General features: G+C 37.6%; 1 protein-coding gene and 1 non-coding gene across 3 annotated transcripts in view; one reads left to right on the top strand and one right to left on the bottom strand.

Moving 5' to 3' along the window:
- The window catches only part of apbb3 (amyloid beta (A4) precursor protein-binding, family B, member 3), a 34280-nt gene extending 14551 nt beyond the window's left edge, over nucleotides 1-19729 (top strand). Inside the window, exons 5-14 of one of the 2 annotated variants that reach the window (XR_010544152.2) lie at nucleotides 1916-1967; nucleotides 2559-2705; nucleotides 5298-5425; nucleotides 10283-10397; nucleotides 15575-15662; nucleotides 15759-15842; nucleotides 16201-16316; nucleotides 17125-17304; nucleotides 17432-18675; nucleotides 19259-19729. Coding sequence is in view for 1 of the 2 variants with exons in the window: in XM_065287497.2 (XP_065143569.1) it covers nucleotides 1916-1967; nucleotides 2559-2705; nucleotides 5298-5425; nucleotides 10283-10397; nucleotides 15575-15662; nucleotides 15759-15842; nucleotides 16201-16316; nucleotides 17125-17304; nucleotides 17432-17656 (1135 nt within the window). In the remaining variant the exon portion in view is untranslated. Of the gene's footprint in view, nucleotides 1-1915; nucleotides 1968-2558; nucleotides 2706-5297; nucleotides 5426-10282; nucleotides 10398-15574; nucleotides 15663-15758; nucleotides 15843-16200; nucleotides 16317-17124; nucleotides 17305-17431; nucleotides 18733-19258 lie in introns of those variants that run through there. The other variant, XM_065287497.2, reaches the window with a different exon arrangement.
- A 1945-nt stretch (nucleotides 19730-21674) lies between these two features.
- On the bottom strand, nucleotides 21675-21746 carry trnac-gca (transfer RNA cysteine (anticodon GCA)). The gene has a single exon. It is a non-coding gene; the product is annotated as a tRNA-Cys (tRNA).
- Nucleotides 21747-21882: the final 136 nt, after the last annotated feature.

Raw genomic sequence — 21882 nt, 5'->3', positions numbered from 1 at the left:
ATTAATATATATAATGTTAGCTACAGGTCCTTCAATTCTTGTTGCCAAACCTCTCCTTACATTTATGATCCATGTTCGTCATCTCCCCTCGTCTTTAGCAAACCGAAACATTTTATTTTCAACAAGGTATTTGTTTCAGAGATCAGTTTGGCCACTAGGCAGACCGATAATGCACATAACCAAGACAACATGTCTGTGTCCGATAAACCGTCTATAAACTAAAAATAAAAGCCAATACAAAATATTTATAAAACTACAATTAAACTTAATGAAATAAATAATAAAATTAAACCTAATAAACAAACACATACCTGACTGAGGGCCCTATTTTAACGATCTGAAACGCAAGTGCGAAGCGCAAAGCGCAAGTGACTTTGTGGGTGGATCTTGGGCGCTGTTGCTATTTTCCCGGCGTGAGAAATAACTCTTGCGCCAAGCGCAAATCAATAAGGGGTTGGTCTGAAGTAGGTTTATTATTCATTGGTGTGGTTTTGGCGTAACGTCAAATAAACCAATCAGAACGCTATCCAACATTCCCTTTAAACGCAAGGGCGCAAGTTCCATGGCGGGTTGCTATTATTATGACGGATTTACCAGGTGCACGCCAGGAGCGGTTCACAGCCAAGGAGACCGACGTTCTTGTAAGAGCATTCAAAGACAGAGAAGTTGTTTTGTATGGGGATAGGAGAAACCCGCCCAAATCAGCGTAGGTTAAACAGGCGTGACAGGAAATAGCCACAATTGTCTCATCAGCTGGCATCCCCATCGTTGCACCAAGCGCTACAATTATGTTAGGAGACGGGGGAATCCCAAGCTTGCCAGCATAAATCGGGCACACCGTGTAACGGGAGGTGGATCTGCCTCTACACAGACGCCAGCAGAGGACATCGCTGCGTCCACCCTCACCACTGAAAGGGTTTGGGGGCTTTGAAATCGGACCCAAGAAACGCAAGCAAGGTCCAACCCCAAAGTAAACTTACAAATCAAGTTCATATACATTAAGGTTTCTTATGAAAACATTTTAATTATTATTTACATAAAATAAATGTAATACAGCCACACAACAAACTTGAAAATATTTTAATCGTTATTTGCATGAAATTTTTTTAACGCAGCCACACAATAAAATAAAAACTATCACCACAATGCTCACCATTATGATTTCCCTTATCTCATGTGTTAATATTTTTTATTGTAACAATTTATGATTTGCAAAAATAACTGTTGCATCTGTGTAGATTAGATAAGCAAAGTGTGTGTGCGTTGTGCACGCTATACATTATGGTCAAGCATGCGCCCTTAAAATAGCATAATGAACAACGCGCCATTGACTTTAGACTAGTTTTTTTTTGGTGAGTGGCGCAATTGTTTTTTAAAACTGCAAAATAGCACCAGGGATGGTTTGCGCCAGAACACGCCTCCTTTTTTGCGCTGAACCGCCCAGGGAGCGCAAGTTCATTCCCTAGTTTGCCGACGTGCGTCTGTGGAGGGAAAAACCCGCTGTGCCCAGGTGCAAAATATGAATGATACATGCGTCACTGACAACGTCAATTGCGCTGGGTGCAAGATAGGGCCCTGATTCTTTGTCTTATTAAAGGGATAGTTTGCCCAGAAACAGAGACACCTTTGACATTAATAATAAAATACTATGGAAGTTAAAATGTTAGGCAACAAACATTACTTAAAATATCTTACATTGACATTTATATATTTACACAGATATTTATACAGGTTTGTAACAACATGAGCGTGAGTAAATGATGACAGAACTATCCAATTTAACTGGAGTCTCATAAGCTTTTCCAAACGTTCAGCATCGCAGGATTTCTCTCTATAAGAATTTAGCCCAGTAAATAATGCTGAATTTCAGTGATGCTTCGTAATCATAATGAGTTTCTCTCATGCTCTGTCACAGGCCCTCCTGGCAGGAAGAGTATTTCTGTGCTAACATGGATCCTGGCTCCAAGGTAAAGTCCTGCTGTGTACTAACCCAATACTGTTCATCATGTTTCACTATAAATTACTACATTCTGTGCTATTAGTCAAAGCATCCCACAAATATCACACACATAAGAAATGAAGATGACACACACCCTTGGATAACAAATTGCAAGTCTTATGCAAACTGCTGAGGGTAGTGGGTTGCAGTTGGACAGGCACATTGATCAGGGAAGGTTTACCTGTGCTGTTTTGTGTGTTAGTGATGTGTATGTAGAAGATGAGGCTGGCCAGCTTTGACCTTTAAAAGCAAAAGAAATGCAGTGAGCCAAAGCTTATTGAGTCTGTGTAAAATGATCTCAGACGGGATAATAGATAAACACCCTGTACAAAACATTGTGACTCATCTGTGGTCAAGCAGGGCACACCTCAAGCTAATAATCAGGAGGTTGCTGGCTAGATTCCCTCAAGCAGTTACATTTCAACATGAACTATAATTATGCCATCTGCATTGATTTTATAATTGATACTTGCACATAACAGCTCATTTTTATTCGAAGGGACGAAAGCGTATCAAAGGTATCAGAGCTGCTTGGACAATCTCTCAATCTCTTTTTCAGTGTTTTGCCGTGCGTTCCCTGGGTTGGGTCGAGATCCCTGAAGAAGAGCTGACTCCTGGCAAGAGCAGTCTAGCTGTGAACAACTGCATCCAGCAGCTCTCTCACAGTAAAGCCGAGGGCCGGGATGCCGTTGGTGCCTGGGGAGAGGTGAGGACTGTTTGGTGTTTACTGGTGCCCATCTTCCAGTGTCATTAATGAATTCAGACAGACTAATAATGGTGTCATGGTGCTATTAGTGTGCAAGACTTTTAATAGCATGCGTTAAAATTAACCAGGAAGTGCTGAGAATATTATGTGAACCCAGGCATAATAAGATTTACAAGCTATTTTATGATACACTTTGAATTCTATTCAATCCCATGGGGATGGGTTAGCGCAGTAAGCCTAGGGGTCTAAGTGCATGGTCTAAAGCGCACTGTGCAAGTGCACTTAATGTGTGTCTGAATCCACTTTTGCTAGTTTAACAGCAGGAAAAATGTTCTGTGTGCCTGGCACACAGTCTAAAGGGTTGTTCCTATTCTTGTAAGTAATGGGAGTGTTTTGGGTGTAACGTGCAATAAACCAATGAGAGTTTTAGCTCCCATCCCCTTTAAAAGCCAGTTGCGCTCGCGCCATACCAATTCCCTATTTACATGACAGAGCTTGTAAGCTGAAAAACTGTAAGCAGAGGAAGAAAACCACCAGTTTAAGATTGATGTTAGAAATTGCTGTGTGTTTTATGTATTTATTGAAATTATTATTTTTTTAATTATAATTATTAAAGATTTGGTTCTTGTCGTTATTTCAGTAATGGAGTACTAAATAAAATAAGCAGTGTTTTAATTGCTGATAAAGTATGAAACATGATTACTGAAATTTCAAAAAGTTTTTATAAGAATAATTTACAAATATGCAAAAATATGTTTGCATAAGTAAAAATACTTCATTTGTAAAACAGCCGATAAAGAATTTACAAACGTGTGGAGAGATGAAATCTTTCAATAGTGGGGCAGCGCCCTGGCTCAGGCCCCTGAGTGTTTTGAAAAATATTACTCTGGTTCTTATCTCAGCATATTCAGAGGTACAAATCATATAAAATACATTTGTGGGGTAGCATTAAAAATATCTAAATAAATGCAATATTAGCACTTTTTAAAAACTGCTTACCAGGCTACAGGTGAAGCAACTCTTCATGCCTTCTAAAGTGTAATCTGTCCTTATTTATGTCTAAGAGAGTCAATAGTAATCATTTTAATGATTTAAAGGGATAGTTCGGCCAAAAATGATATGAAACCCATGATTTACTCACCCCCAAGCTGTCCGAGTTGCATATGTCCATCGTTTTTCAGACAAACACATTTTCAGATATTTTAGAAAATGTTTTAGATCTTTCAGTTAATTAAATGTAATGTTTCGGGGTCCACGTCCTTCAAGTCCAAACAATTTGCATCCATCCTTCACAAAATGAATCCAAACGGCTCCAGGATGATAAAGAAAGGTCTTCTGAGGGTAATCCGCGCGGTGTTGTTGTAGAAATATCCATATTTAAAACTTTATTAACGAAAATAAATACCTTCCGGTAGCGCTGCCATCTTAGACTCCTCTGTATTCAGGAGAGAGTATTAGCGTAGTGTACACACTTTTCTTAGTGACGTATGACAAATTCAGAGGGCGGGGGCACAGAGCAGCAGCAGTGTAACCTCCGTAAGTTGCATAAAGCTCTGATCAAAATACTTTTAAATGCATGTTAAAATTCCCATTTTGTAGATCTGAGCAAAAATGTGCCATTTTTGGGTGTGTCCTTTAAAATGTAAATGAGCTGATGCAATGCAAAAACTGATCGCAATGATGGTGGTTTGTTGTAATTGAAACTCAACTGTGCTGTCAATTGTTTTTTCTCTCTCTTTCTCTATGCACTAAATGACAGTGCTGTGGTTGGATAGTGCAGATTAAGGGGCGGTATTATTATAATTGGCCTTGCTACCTACCTCACAAAACAGGCGAAATCTGAACAAACTAATTTTTCACATGCTTGCAGAGAATGGTTTACCAAAACAAAGTTACTGGGTTGATCTTGTTCACATTTTCTAGGTTGATAGAAGCACTGGGGATCCAATTATAGCACTTTCACCCTATGAACCCTTTAAATAACAAAAACAATATTTTGCCATTGACTTAAGACCAGGTTTTATTTGGTCAATGGCGTAGTCCAGTGGTTATCAAACTTTTTTGGCATGCGGCCCCCCTTGTGTACGGTGCATCCTTTCATGCCCCCCCCAAAGAAAATGTATTACATAACACATTCCAAAACTTACAATTTGAGCTACGCAAAACGTATTAAATTATAAAATGTATGGTTGTAATGTGCTGTTGGTTAGTAGCCTTATTTATCTGAGGCTTAATTACACAGAATGTATGATATATTAATGTATTTTATAAAATGTCATAAAACTGGGGCCCCCTTGCATTTTCTCAGGGCCCCCCGTTTGAGAACCACTGCGTAGTCTATTTTAGTTGCCTCAAAATAGCAACGTGCCAACAATGCCCCTGAACACAACTCGTTTTTAAGCCATCACGTCCATGGGCGCTCTAATGGGCGCAAATGCATCTGCTATTTAAACAATGTGCCGCTGGACAGGAAAATGATAACTGCATCTGGCTGAAACTAGCAAAAACACTTGCGCTGCATTGCGCTGGGTGTATGATAGAGCCCTAGCTGTGATAGAAGGCAACTACATAATCGTGTGTGTGTGTGTTAAGGGTCAAGATATGATGATGGTGCTGAAGAAGGACACACTCAGTTTAATGGACCCTGTGGATCGCAGTCTCATCCATTGCCAGCCAATAATCAACATTCGTGTTTGGGGGGTCGGCTGCAACAATGGAAGGTACTATAGGCTGACTGTACCCCTCTTTCTTTTTCTGAATCTAACTTTCTCTAACATGTTTTGCACCTCATACCTATGCATTTGCTCAGAGGCACCATTCAGAAGTTGATTCTGTATACGTTCACATCTACACAGATTGAATCTAAATTTACCAACAATCTCACAAGAATTTTAACTGGTATCATACCAAAATTGTTGGTATGGTGGCCAACTATTGTGAGTTAAGTTGCACATTACTTGGACAACAGAGAGCCACTGATGATGAATATTTGTAATCTAACCTTTGATCAGAAACATTTTGCATGACTATAATGAAATGTGGCGACATTAATCGACTAGCGGGTAGAGTAGTTCCTCGCTTCTTTTTCATTCTTTTTTATTAACCTTTGTTTCTTTTTTCTTTTTGAAACCACCACTCGTGAAAACAGAGACAGGTAAAAACTGCACATTTTTCTTTCTTTATCAGTTAGGCAAACATTTCTGGTGATATCTGGGTGTGGAGCTCCTTAGTAGCCATGTCATCAAACATCTCAAGGTCTAGATGTGTTCGTAAAGTTACAATAATTTTCTGTGATTTTTTTTAACCAGTAACAGTTCATGTATTTAGATGTTTGCTTGCTCTGCATGTCTCTAGAAAAACCCATTCCTCTGTTTTCAGACAATAAATGCATGTGTGGGATCTGCAGCCCCTTAAAAATATGACTTTGCTTATGCCAAGTTCAGACTGTATGATTTTCAAACTAGTCCGGTCACCTGTGGTTTCACACTGCGTGATTATCTGGGGTAGCGTTCAGTCGCTGCTGTTTCAGATTGCATGATGGATTGGCGACAGGGGTTTTCATACTGCATGACTTTATCGTAAGAAAAATCGCCGATAACTAATTCCCGGTCCGCATTTTACGTCTCACAACCAAACGCACGCAAGAAATGACGCGAAGGAAACATCGCGAGGTCACGCGTGCAAGACCGGAGTTCTCACGTGAGACTGGGATTATTATTAAAAATAGTGACCCGCAAGAAGTTTACCATACAAATTGCATGTGCGCCCATTTGCAGTAGAAAGAAGAAGAAATAAAAATTATGAAGAAGGAAATGTTTGGAGAGACTCCTTCCCGAACTTCCAGCTGTCCTGTACGTTGCTCTCTCATTGGATGTAGGTCATCGCCGATGTTATTGTCAGTCAAAACACATTTCACACGGAATGATTTTAAATCGCCGACCGGTCCAGATATTTAGCATGCCAAATATCTCACGGGTGTTGGCGACTCGTCGGCGATCCTCTCAGAAAGCGTATTTTATAATTCACACTGTGTGATTGTCACTCGCGTGCACGAGCATCGATTTGCCTGTGATTTCGGCCATTTGTCTGCGATTTCTCAAAACCTGTTGTCGAGTCAAAATCAGGGCTAAAATCGTGCTGTCCGAACTCGGCATTAGATGCACCAAAGTCTTTGAATCAATGACTGAATATCTTAAATGGCTAAAACATCTCATGCAATACAGTGGCAAGAAAAAATATGTGAACCTCTATAATAAATGGTTTTCTACAGTAAATTGCCATAAAATGTGATCTGATCCTCATCTAGGTCACAACACTAGACAAACACAATGTGCTTAAACTGACAACACACACAAATAATTCTTGTTTCTTTTTTCTGTTTTGAAAACACCCATTAAACATTCACAGTGCTGAAAGAAAATGTACGTGAACCCTTGGATTTAATAGCTTGTTGAACAGTTCAGAAGGAATTTTTCCCCTTTATAAAACCACTTCAACTTCTTTTTTTCACAGCATCTATATGAGGTTATGGTCTGGGTTTGCCTAGGCCACTCCAAATGGCACATTTTGTTTTTCTGTAGCCAGTCTGTGGTGGATTTACTTTAAGTTCATTATCCTGCTGCATCAACCAACTTCTACTGAGCCTCAACTGGTAGACAGCCACCCTGACATTATCCTGTAGGATCTTTTGTTAAACTTGGGAATTGATTTCCTCCTCTATGTTGGCAAGTGGTCCAGGCCCTGAGGCAGGTGTTTTGCCATAGACACCGTGCCTGTCCAAAGACTTACATATGGTAGACTCATGAACAGAGATGTGTGCCAGTTCCAGTAATGTCTTCAAGCCTTTAGCTGTTACTCGTGGGTTCTTCTTTACTTCATTCAGTATTCTGTGTGTGCCTTAGGAGCAGTGACGGCTGGTGACTTTTTTTTTTAAGCGCACAATGCGAAGTTCGTCACAACATGTATGTAACTTGTCATGTTTGTGGTTCGTTATTTCAAAATATGTGTTCTGCGCTTTGAGAGATTGTGTGTGCATCACGTGTCATGCCAAAAAAAAGTGTCTGCTGCCTTGAACTTGAACTTGAAAGGAGACGCTCGCGTTTGCCAGATACTCGCATAATCTCATGCGTAATCAGAGTTTACTGTTAAGGGAGTGTCTTGCGTGTATTTAGGGAACGTGAGCGTCTCTTTTATCATAAACGGTTTTGACGCATCTGCAGCAGGCACTTATTTTGACAATACACGTGATGCACACAGGATCTCTCCACACGCAGGACACATATTTTGTAAAAGGGAAACACACACGTGACAATCCGAACACTTATTTTGAATTAGCACATCCTCGGATGAGCTGTCACGAGCCGCCACTGCTTAGGAGTCATCTTGGCTGTGCACCCACTTCTACGAAGGGTAGCTACAGTATTAAACTGTCTCAATTAAAAGACAATTTGTCTAACTGTAGACTGATGGATGTCTAAACATTTTGAGATTGTTTTGTATCCCTTTTCAGCCTTATAGAGTGCAACAGCTCTTGATCAGATATCTTTAAAGAGGCATGGTTCATACAGCCCAGTCTCACGAAATTTCGTTATATAGTCACATATTTTTTTTTATTCTTTTTTCGTGATATTACAAATTTCCACATTTTTTCGTGATCGTATAACGAATTCCTGTTTTTGTGTGATTATTAACGTATTGGTTACTCAACTGTTTTGTCTTATTTTCTTACCATTGTCGCTTCGGTTTAAGGTTAGATTCACATAAAATGACATCCTTACCCAAACCCAACTCTAATCCTAACGCCAGGCGACATATAAAAAAATAAATCAGACAAAATACTATAAACCAATGTATAAAGTGACATTCTAATGCAGTGGTTTTAGATGTCTCCTTATATGAAACAATTGAATCCACTGTGGATTAAGGTGTTTCATATAAGGAGACATCTAAAATGTTCTGAGAGGGGGGGCCCGAGGACAGGAGTTGAAAACCACTGTTCTAATGCAAGCACCAAATCTAACCCTAAATTGAACCGACAATGGTTTAAAAATAGGAAAAATCAGTTGAGTAACCAATACGTGATAATCACACAAAAAAAGGAATTCGTGATAATATCACGAAAAAATATATAAAAAAATACATGACTATATAACGAAACTTTGTGAGACTGGGTAGGGTTCATAAGAGATGATGCTTCTTAAAATGTTTGAGTGTCTTTATATCAATCGAAGTAGCACTAAACCACACCTTTACACTCGTTTTATTAATTGGACTCCAGTTTGCCAGCTTCTGACACAAATTAGCTTTTATAAAAGTAATTACGCTGAGCTTTTCAGAACAATGAGCTTTGTACAAAATCAACGCATTTTAGGGAGGCATGGGAGCAACAAAATAATGTACAGTATGTGGAAAATAATGTTTTTTTTTACCATAAACCACCAAAAACACAAAATAACTTTATTTTAAAAACATAATAGGTGCTCTTTAAAATTATACATGCATCTGTGTGTATTTATATATACATAATTATAATACACAGTACACACACAAATATGACGTAAACAAAAACCTTTATTCTACAAAGGATTAGTCACGATTAATCGTTATGCAGCCCTACTTTTATCTAAAGGGACTTACGATGCATTCAGTCTATATAAGTGTATGTGTGCTCCTGGGATCAAACTGAATACATTTGCATTGCTAGTGCAATGCTCTCCCAATTGAGATGCAGTAGCACCCACACACCATAAAGGTTTCCATCTCTGTTTACCAACCAGACAAACTCATTTGTTATTCCTTTTGACTTGCACAGTCTCTCTTAATAATTCAGAGTAAATAAGTGGCTGAATCTTGGTGCACTGGATACCCGATTTCAACCACGGCTGTTCTGTATTTCTTATAATATTCATAAATTAAATGTATTTCTTTTTTGGAAGCAACACGGGTTGTTAAAGAAGCAGGTGTCCCATCGCTGTGTGTAGTGGAAAAAGCTCCAACAGCATATTGTCTAGACTATTTCTCAGAAATGCTGAGCGGTCTCTTATAATGAGAGCATGTTTGGTATTTATAGATCATAGACATTCTGACGCATACATTCAGCTGAGAGAGAGAGAGAGAGAGAGAGAGAAACAGATTGGGGTTAATGTACAGAGATTTACAAATGGTTTATCTTTGCTCTCTAAATACACAGCTGGCCAATGTCATTCTCCGCTATCAGTGGTTCCTGTCCTATTTTTTATCCTTTAACAGCCCTATTCTTAGCAGCTCACTGCTGTGGCCTTCTGGCATACTAATGGCAAAGTCAAATGCAATTGAATCATCATGGTGCTAGTACACGGCACATTAAACAATTGACACTATAATCATCTTATAACATTGGGCACACACCCATACAGTATAAGGATACAAATGATGTCTTATTTGAAAAAAGACTGCTTGATTGTGTGTGCATATATTTCTTTGTTTTTCAGTATACCACCATTTTCATACATCTGTAAGCGTAGTTGCAATTTACAATAATATATTTGTGTTCTGCTGTCTGTGATGAGTATTAACTTCAGTCTCCTGGTGCTCTGTAGGGACTTTGCCTTTGTGGCCAGTGATAAAGACACCTGCATGCTTAAGTGCCATGTGTTTCGTTGCAATGCTCCAGCCAAGACAATAGCATCTGCACTGCATGAGATGTGCTCCAAGGTGAGTCTGCATCCATGTCGTTTAACTCCACATTTAAGGCACAATCATTTTCGCCTCTAGAGGTGGTTGACCAACAACGATGAGTGCGTTAACATGCACAGAATAAGTAAATAACTATCAAAAAACTGGTCATTAATAAGCAAAATAATGCATTTAGATGGGACTTTGAGATTTGTCAGGTTTCTTGCATGCACCGCCTATAGTAGGGGTGAGCGGGGCACAACTAACGCTTTTTGGTTTTGGCTCAATCATTCAAAAAATATTTGAGTTTGATTAATTATATTTTTACACAAGCAACACACACATCTCTGCTACAAATGAACATTTGAAGTTTGTTTCTAGTACTTAGCATTCTTGGACAATTACACCAAAAGCGACAGAAGTGAAAACGTTACAACTTACCACATAGGTGGGGTTAATTTTAACAGGCAGGGGGTTAGTTGTAACACTTGCTAAAAATTAAGTTTGCAGGCAAATATTTCAATATTTTTTTGTCTATATACTTGAAGTGGATATTGTTTATATATCTGTCTATAATAGACAGGTATCCAACACTGTATTCATTCATACAGCCCTTTTCTAACAATAGTTCAATTATAAATGAATACAAATGTCTAAATATGTGAGAAAAAGCAGCACAATTATGACTTTTTTATATGTCACCCAGTCTGTAATAATCATACTACAGTTTCAGATAATGAGCATCAAAGTCAGATTTTAACCATTCATTTCATTATAAAATCAATCTTTGACGTGACCATATTCAATCAATATTAAAGATATGAACAAAAATACATTTGACACTTGATTTTTTATAAGACAGGCACATTTATTTTGTTGGCAGCCAGCAATCATTTGTGTGTAGCCTATTTAAAACAACGGCAAGAATTACGCTAACGTTAGCGGTTTTCATATCGTAAGTGCTGATGGGTTAGTTGTAACACAGCGTTACAGTTAACCCCGCTGGGTCAAAATATTTTCAAGCCCACGAAAAAAGTTGCTAAGAGCTGCAGATATATTTCAAAACAATGTTTTAGTCAACAAGACACTGATTAATATGACATAGCATTGGATTTGGTATCTTACACACCTAACTTAGAAACTGAAAAAAAATAGATGATGAAAAAATTTACTTACATGCCACCAAAACACTTGTTCATCAATAACTCTCTGGAAAAACATTATACATTTCCAATAATTTGCAGGATACCGGAAAATCAAAACGCTCACATTGTGCAACAATGTAAACAGTTTGTGTTACAACTAACCCCACGTTATTTTTTGCGCCCCGCGCACCCCTACAAATAGTCCTTCAAAAAGCTGACAGAAAATATTTCTCTTACCATGTCTACAGAACCTGTAAAGTATCATGAGCTTTTATTTTCACAGATTCTCTGCCAACTGCATAAGTGGAGTGCAGAATTTACTTTGCGCTCACTTTCGTTTGTGACGTTTATCTTTAACACGCGGGACATGGGCACATAAACAAAACTGCGAAAAAGCCAGTTAAGGTGTTTACATGCAACATGAAATCGGGGTAGTGAGCTAAAAACGACCTGTTCCGATCAATCCAACAGAAATCGCAAATCATGTGTGAAGATGATGTAATTAAATAAGGTTTTATAATCGTTATATTGTAATGTAAGCCCACCATGTGCTCTGATTGAAGCAACAACTACCTCCGTACGAGGCACTGCTGAGATTGATCTGCGTATGACATCAAAGTATCATGAGAGCAACACAACAGCACTGCTGTGTGTTACTATAATTGATCTCATGAAAATGATTTTCATCCAAGTAGGCTCTCACTCATCCACACAGTAGGACCTGCAATGTTTTTCTCTGGTGTGCGTGTTTTTTGGGGCTGGGACACATAACTGATGATGATTGGCTTAATTTCCATCGTTAGACAACCAGAGGCAGAGTGGTCCGGGTGTTTGTTCCAAAACTGCAGAAACACAAAACCATGCGTCATGACAGTCTGAGGAGGATAACAGCACTAGCCTAAGGCCGTTTCTCAATATTCGTTCTTGTCTGTACTTGTGTTCTTGTGGACGTCATCAGGTACTGTTCCAAATCCAAGTTTGCATCAAGCCAAGTTCACGCATGCTGCACCCGAAAACTCTAAATTGCTGCCTTCTGAGGCATCATTCCAAGGTAGGAAGGCATCAAGGCATGTCTGAATCCAATGTAAGGTTTACTTCCTGACTCCTGAGACACCGCGGTCTTGTCCTTGTGATTGGTCGAGCCTGGTCGAGTCCGAAAAAATTAAATGGCGGCTGGAGAACAAATTTAATGTAAACAAAGTAATTTTTTCACTTTTTACATCTTTTAATTTCATTTCTAGTGAGAAATTAGTTTTGTAGTTTTCAAATATGTGATTAGTTATCACAAAGGCGCTCTCTGTTTATATTTTAAACAGGCTATCTACGAAGTGTGTCCAAAAGCGTTTCTCTGAGCTGCCTTCACGCCTTTGAAGTCATTGCCTCATGAGGCAGCGAGGCAACAAGTTAGCTGCCTAAACTTTCAGACAAAGCCATAATATCCCCGGATGTGTTCTTGATCCGCCCATTTTATCAAGGATGCATCAGCAGGTGACTTGTGCGGACTTCTGACAGGTTTCAGGTTTCCAAGTTTCCCAGAATGCATTATGTGTCGACGGCAATGAAGCTTAAAGATGGCACAATATTCAAAATATTACTCTTTCTATGTCATAAAATATAGTTTTAAGAGCTTTTCTGCCAAGAATATAGATGAATAAACTTCAAATATGTGGTCAGTTAGTAAAGACAGCGCCTATATTAAAATTTCCTTTTGATCATGCAAGTTCTGGTAAATCAGTGGGTTGTCAGCAGCAGCTGCTCATGTTTATTTCATGTTGTACAATCGTGTAGTAGTACTAAAATAAATGGTTTTATAATAAAATAAATAAATAAATGTGTTTTATATCATACTTTATTTTGTAATAAATACATTACAGCTAATCAGCGTATTCACGTGTTGCCTTACCACATATTAGGGTTTTTGCATTTGAAATATTTCGTTAAAATACATTACAATAAAATAAGAATAGCCAGGTTGCACGTATTAGTTAGACTCAATGACGACCTCAAGTACTCTGCTGTTCCATTTGCAATATAACCAGACTCCCGTCCTCGGGAGTACGTTCTTCCAAATCTGAACTTGCAAGTCCGAACTATGAAGGACGCAACAAACTAAGGCTGGAAGTGGGTGGAGCAAGTGTTACCTTATTAGGCATTCCCCTAATTTCGTGTTTTGGACAGCTTAAAGTTTAAAACCATATTTGTATCAAGCAATTTACTAAAAAGATTTAATTGAAAATATATATTTGTGATATAAGATGCAATTATATTATATATAAATACTAGGGCCGGGACTCGATTAAAAAAATTAATCTAATTAATTAGAGGCTTTGTAATTAATTAATCGAAATTGATCACATATAAATATTTGACCTGAGAACATTGAGAAGTTATTTTTTCACATGGATTTTTAGTATACCATGAATAATGACTGAATACATAAGCTTAAGCAACAAAATATTGTTTATTTTTGTTCAACCAAGTCGTTGTACTCGGAGTCGGGCTAACGTCCACGTTAGCTGCTATATGTTTTGCATTGAGATGATACTTGAGGCTCGATGTGCTTAGGGTGATATGTGAATTCCTTGTTGCATAGCTTACACACAACCATGCTCTTATCGACGCTTCCATCCGTTCGTTTTTTATAAAATAATTTCCCATCCACGGGGCCCACCAAAGCGATCTCATCAGCTTCTTCGTTCATGTTCACTGTGGTTTGTTGTTGTCTGAAGTCATGAACGCTAGTTGGTGCTCCAGTATAATCGGTCCGCCGAAACTCATCCAATGAGAAATGTTCCGCGGTGCAAAAATAAGTGCGATTAAAATTCGTTAAAAATGTTTAACGTGTTATTTTTTGTGTAATTAATTAATCTTAATTAACCCGTTAAAGTCCCGGCCCTAATAAATACATGTGTGTGATTGAGACACCTTTTGCCATTGAGATGAGTTCTTTAATAATAATAATAATAATAATAATAATAATAATAAAAGCAAAGTTTATGCTCTTGAACATTTGATTTCATTGAAAAAACATTTTTAATACTCCATTTCACAACTAAACAAAGAAAAACTTTCATTTTTCTCAAAGAACAAAAAATATTAAAACATATTCATTTTAATAAAGTGTTTTTCCTCTTAAATAGCAAAAGCATAACACACTAGCCGTACCTGCTCCAAATACATACAATTAATCAAAAATACAAAATTTAAACTAAGAAAATACATTTAAAGGGGACATATTATAAAAATCTAACTTTTTCCATCTTTAAGTGCTATATTTGGGTCCCCAGTTCCTTAATCAACCTAGAAGAAAACATGAAAAAGAAAAGTAAACCATTCTCTGCAAGCATGTAAAAATAGATAATTGAAATTTGGCTCCCCTTGTGATGTCAGAAGGGGATAATCTGCACTATCCAACCACAGCACCGCCATTTAGTGCAGATATCATTTTGCATTTAAGAGGACACACCCAAAAACGCCACACACTTACAAAGTGGCAATTTTAACATTTTATAATAAATTGAATACAAGTTATGCAGGCACACACTGGTATTCCATCCACTTCCGCCCTCATACTGTTAGGCTGGCGCTGTTATCCTCAAGGGGGTCGCACACCGAATGCACAGCTCAACGCCGCACAGCTCCGCGCCATTCTAAAAAAATCAAACACATTGTTTTCTATGAGTGTACGCACACCGGCACCGACAGGTGGCGCCTGTCCGCGGTGCCCAGCTACGACTCAGGAAGTTTCTCAAATCCCCGTCGCGCCACAGAGCGCAACTCACATAGTTTAACATTAAATAACACCATATTTATCCCATTGGCTGCTAACGTATATTTTGCATTTTGAAGTAGACGCTATCTGACTAAGCTCACGCTGTTCAATTTGCACTCCCCGTTCTACAAGTTCGGGTTGTTCTATGAGTCCGAGTTGTTCTAGATGCGACACGACGCTGCCTAATCAACCGATACCAGCAGTGAACAGGGCCGAGGACTTTAGATCTTCACAGAAGTGGTTGATGTAGAATCACAGCTGACTTTATACTGTACATAGTGATTGGTATGTCTCTACAGATCATGGCAGAGAAGGCAGTGCTGAAGCCCTCAATAGCCCGTTCTCTCACCATGGAGAGCATCTCCCCGGAGGACTTACCCCGGCAAGGTATAACATCTGTGGGCCTTCTGTAAAAGCACTTTTCCTAAACGTCAAATGTCTGGATAAACTGTGATTAAATGAGGTTATGTATGTTTTTCTCAGTGGACTTTCTGGAAGCAGTGAGGCAGAGGGTGCAGAAGTTTGAAGTGCAGTACATTGGAAACCTGCCTGTCTCCAGAGCAATGGGTAAGAGGAACTTTTGGGTATCTAATAAACCTTTTTACACTGCAGGAATGATTTGAGCTGAATGTAATCTCAGGATTACTGTAATGTTGAGTACAGTACACTCCGGTATTCTCCAAGTGTGATTTAAATGGAAGACATTTCCCCTGACAAAAACCTTAATCCTCAGGTACAGTAGACAGTTTTAGGAGCTTAGACGTTCTTTCTGAAAACCTGAATAAATTATCTAAAAGGTAGTGTAGTATGGTCTTTTAACCCCTAATTTGCATTTCTCTCCTGTGTAATTTCATTCAAGACATGGAGACTACGTATATGTTTTTGTGAGTTTTTGTTTAATGTGTTTTTGTGTGTTTGGCCACAGGAATGGAAGTTTTGAACCGTGCTATTGAGAGCATCATGCACTCCAGAGACAGAGATGAGTGGGAGCCCATTGTCATCCATGTCTCTGATACAATTTTGTCATTATGGAGAGGAGAGGTAAAAATAACGTTTGAGACCGTTTATTCAATTTAAATTGATTTATATAGCTTTTTTGCAATGTTGCATTGTTTTAACGCAGCTTTACATAAGAAAAACACAACAGAAAACAGGAAATGTATTAAAGGGGACATATCATGAAAATCTGACTTTTCCATGTTTAAGTGCTGCTATAATTGGGTCCCCAGTGCTCCTATCAAGCTAGAAAATGTTAAAAAGATCAACCCAGTAACTTAGTTTTGGTAAACAATTTTCTGCAAGCATGTGAAAAAAGATCTCATTGAAATTTGGCTCCCTCTGTGATGTCAGAAGGGGATAATACTGCCCCTTAATCTGCACTATGCAACCACGGCACTGTCATTTAGTGCAAAGATCAGCTCATTTGCATTTTAAAGGACACACCCAAAAACGACACATATTATCTATAGAATATTTTGAGCTAGAACTCCACATACTTACTCTCGATACACCAAAGATTTATTTGACATCTTTAAAAAGTCTTGTGAAATGTCCCCTTTAAATATATTTATACCACATGCCTGATTCTGATTGGCCAGTCGCAACATTCCAAGGTTTGTTCTTTTTAGATAACTACCACTCAAAACTAATAACACACTAAGAGAACAGTAAGAGAAAAAGACCAAAAGCACAGATTGCTCGGCCCTGTGTAAATATGTAAAGTAGCCGTGTCCCAATCAACCCCGCGCTGGTTTGTGCCCCGCTCAACCCTACAGAAATAGATTTCTATTGAGCACGTAACCACAGTCCACGAATTTCACTGATTCAATCACCTCCTCTTTTGCTTCAGGATGGAGATGACCCATTTTGGGAGTGTCAGGTACGTTACCTGACGTTCCTGGGTGTGGGTCATGACACGCACACTTTTGCAGTCATAGTGGATGCTGGAACCCAGCGCTTTGAGTGCCACGTGTTCTGGTGTGAGCCCGATGCTGGGATCATCTCTGAAGCTGTTCAGGCCGCGTGCATGGTGAGGAAATAATAAACATAGTTGGTTAATCCCATGTCATGATCTGAGATTAAATATATGCCCCATTTGACATTTAAATATTTTTTGAAAAAACTTTTACCCAGTTGTTCTCTGGTGCCCCCTTCAGGTTCAATACCAGAAGTGCTTGGTTGCCCAGACTCCTCCTGTGAGGTCCAAAATGTGGAGGGCAGGGTCCAAAGTCAAACGGGCCAACTCCATTGACGGCTCCAGCTTCCCACCCAGGCACCAAGGACACACATCTTCCAAACTGGCCTCTCCCAGCATCAAGAAGGGCATGCTGGCATTTTTCGAAACGTTTCGTAATAAACATTCTGCTGTACAAACACCCTAGCAAGGGGGAGGCGGGTGGGTCCTGACAGGTTTTGAAGAAGGGGGGTATCAGGAGATACAAAACGGAATACAAACATTATCAGTAAAGACTCGCCAGCATTTCATTTTAAATCCAGGCTTTCCCTCATATTGGCCTTAATAAAATGACATAATTGACATTTCTGAATGTTGGTGTGCAGAACAGCGTGTACATGAGAACATTGAGGTGCTGTGCTCTCACATTCCAAACATTTACAAATGTTCTGCTGGTGTAATGTTAATTTGATCCATTTTGAAAGAAACGATATAGCATGGATGAGTAAACTCTCATCTGAACCCCCAAAACAGCAAAAGAAACATTTTGAGCCTAAAGAGCATGTTGTGCAATAAAAGTCTTGCATTTGCAATGTATGATTTTATTTAATAACAAAGATTGATGTACAAATGTAGGAATAATGTGCAAAAGTGAAATAGATCAATTTAGCCTCGACATGGTAGAAAGATAATCTTTGCTGTTCTTCTTATCCAACGATGCACAAAAGTTCATTCTTTCCTTATCAGTAAAGTATATGACATTGACTGGCGTGTCTACTCCATTTTGAACCGAGCAATGTTCAAACACAACAAAGAGACCTCAAATAACACAGTCCAACAGTGGAAAATCATTTCTGCAGAGATCAAACCTGCTAGTGTCTCTCACATTGTGATCCTATTGTATGCTTAGAAATGCAAATAAAAAAAAGACATTCGTGAGCCCTCGTATAGAGACAAGCATTGCTTGTTATAATCCTTCTGGTTTGTGGAGTTCTCAATTTAGTGCCACTGTTGCATGATATTGCACATGCTTAAAAAAACAAGACGTAGCTTGGGTACCGAGAACACAGGTAGAGGGATTTAGAGCCGAGTATGTACTTTGATATTTTTAAACAGTAAGATAGTGAGAATATACCGAAGGAACTGCAAGAAAACCTTGACCCCTTTTAACTCGCGTTCGGCTGAAAGCACCTGACCTCAGCGCATGTTGATCTGAGATGCCGGCGGGCGATTATGGAGCGAGATATGTGTCTTTATTACATGCGAGAAATTAAATGATCTGAGAGAAATAAAACTATTTGAAAGAAAAAGTTATCACACTGATAGCAAAGAAGCATTTCATGAGAAACAAAAGAATATTTGAGAGATAAAGTTTTCATAACAATAGCAAAAAATAATAATATTTGAGACTAAAAAAAAGTTTTGAGAGAAAGTCTTTTATCATGATAGAACATAAAAAATATAAATTTGAATTGATAGAAACACTTTTTTTTAGAGAAAATGTTTTCACACTAATAGAAAAATATATACTTGAGAGATTTTTTTTCCTCAGAAATAATTAAAAAAAATTCAAATTTATATTTTTTTTGTTCTATCATGAGAAAATACTTTCTCTCAAAACTTTTTTTTTGTCTCAAATATTATTATTTTTTTGCTATTGGTATGAAAACTTTATCTCTCAAATATTCTTTTGTTTCTCATGAAATGCTTCTTTGCTATCAGTGTGATAACTTTTTCTTTCAAATAGTTTTATTTCTCTCAGATCATTTAATTTCTTGCATATAATAAAGACACATATCTCGCTCCATAGGCGATTACTCAACCACACGAATGCCACTGAAGGAAGTCACATAATGCTATCTAACATATGCAACCTTCCCTTAAAAAAAATAACATGTATCATATCACAAAAGATCTCAGGTCTCCTTAATGCTAAAACAGTGGGGCATAGGAATGGACGAGTCTTCAGCATGTAAGATCAAAAGCTTTGTGAAGATAAACAAAGAGTTGTTATGTAGCATCTTGTGTTTCTTATGTTTTTCCTATTTATAAGAAATCTCTTTATCTATATTTGCAGTATTTCGACAGAAATCTAGGATGTAATGTAAATGGTTTTGTATTATAATTTGTGTTTGTTATTGATTGTTATTATTATTCAGACTGACATTGTCAGTATTGGGACATTAAACTGCTCGAATCTCTCTCTGTGTCTGTGTCTGTGTCTGTGTCTTGTATTGTTCCATACAGTTCATGTTCTTCATCTTGGGTATTGACAGAATCCCTGTTTCCGGTGTGTCCGGTGTATTCCTCAGTGTCAAGAGCCTGATAAACATCTATACAAAAGAGGTAGTAAATGATCAATCGTTACAAACAGCATCGATTCACAAATGAATTTTGACAGGAAACACTTGCTGAAGGTCTGTGATCGTGACCTTCGGTTTATCTATAGATGTTATCAGAATGCATGCAGATGTGTTTAAACATACTGCACAGGCTATCTTTGTTGAGCGCTCATTTGTGGTCCTTATCAAAGATCATGTGCTTACCTTCATCTTTTGCACGTCGTGTAAGCGTTTGGTAATTTTCTTCGAGTTCTGAGGCACATTAAAGAATAATGTCACCGATTATTTACAAATGTCTTGTATTTTCATTTCAGTTGCATTTTTCTTGATTTATTAAAATTAGATTTCACCAATGCTCTAGTTTTTGTCTTGCCTTTAATACTTGTATGATCGGAATCTTTTCCAGAATCTTCATTGGTCTCTTGCATTTGCAGTTGATCCCACTTTAAAATATAGGCACTGGAAAATGATGACAAATTGAAAATTAGAGTTTAATGAAAACTAAGCGGCTTATTATGAAACATCTTGATTAATGTGAAATTCTTGATTTAAACAATAACAATAAAACATGTAAAGGAAATTGAAATGAATAATACCTTATTTTGAGATATATGTATCTCCAGTACAAGTACAGAAAGAAAAGAGATGCTATCACACAAATCCACACGGCTATGGCAATACTGATAAGAGGACTTTTGCCTGAGCAATTGTTTTGAGTTGAGTTTTTCTCCATGCCAGTCAATTTCACTGTTTGGGCATAATTATTCGAATATTATTTGGAAAGAAAAGCATCATTTTAAAATTATACAGTGTATGTTTTATCTTCATATGCACAGATATTAAATTTGTAACTGAAGTTTATACAATATACAATGTATCTACTGAATAATTATTAAAACATATTAACTAATCAACCTTATTTTATTTTTAATATAGTGAGGAGTTGCTGCAACTTCAAAATAAAGTTTAATTAGCTTAATTTACAACAACTCATCAATAATCAAGATTAAAAAAAATGTCACGTATAAATCAAGTTGTTTATATTTATATTACTTTAATTATACTATAAACAATTTATAATACAAAAATAATATTATCTGTTATCCTGAAAAATTGTTCCAGTTCTTATTAAGCATTTTAGTGAATCCTTTATCAAAACTAGTACTTACACATACAGTAAGTGGTCCTTGATTGACAATAATGTCAGATGTTCAGCTTGCACAGAAGTGATTTTAAGATTATAGGCGAGGGGTGTTAATCTGCAAAGAGGAAATTAGCAAAAGGAAACGTATAGCTGACCAGTTCTGTTTCACAGAAAACATTGAAATGTTTCACTTTTCTGCAACTTCAGAGTCCTCTTAGAAATAAAGCCATGATACCATATAAGAACCATTTTGGTTCCCCAAAAGAATCTAAGAACCTTCTTTCACTGCAAAGAAAACAGCAAAATCACCAGTGTTAAGTGAACCACTTGTGAAACAGAAAGATTATTTGGATGTTAAAACTTTTTTATGGAAGCATTTGGCTAAAAAAAAGGTTTTCCTATGGCATTGGGAAACACAAAGTGTGCTCTGTTTTTGCCAATATTAATTAAAGTAAAAAATTGGCTGAAATATATGGGCAGATGTTTACTGTGCTACACATTTTTGCTTTGCAACTCTTTTGATGATTTAAATATGAAAGGTCTAGTTTTTCATCTTAATGAATACATACAGAAAAAAATCATATTTGTATGTATTTATCACAGCTAGATAAACACATCAAATAAATAAAACGACACAAGCACTATCTATTTGAGTATAACTAGTCTGTTTTCTGCGCATGCATCATTTGACGTCAAACAAATTATCACCCTGTTAATTGTCAAATTAAAAACTTTAAAACAGGGGGCACCCGGATTTGAACCGGGGACCTCTTGATCTGCAGTCAAATGCTCTACCACTGAGCTATACCCCCTTTCCGACGTTAGTTTGGAAAGATATGTACTCGAAAATGACTGAAAGATGATCGAACGTTCTTTGTTATATGTATTTTTTGGTATGTTTTCCCATTGTCAATAATAAGAACTATAATAGTAATAACATAATAATGG

The sequence above is a fragment of the Paramisgurnus dabryanus genome, chromosome 18, assembly GCF_030506205.2.
Source record: "Paramisgurnus dabryanus chromosome 18, PD_genome_1.1, whole genome shotgun sequence".
Classification (NCBI taxonomy): domain Eukaryota; kingdom Metazoa; phylum Chordata; class Actinopteri; order Cypriniformes; family Cobitidae; genus Paramisgurnus; species Paramisgurnus dabryanus.
Note: the sequence above shows the minus strand (reverse complement) of the source record. Positions and strands in the feature narration are given on the sequence as shown.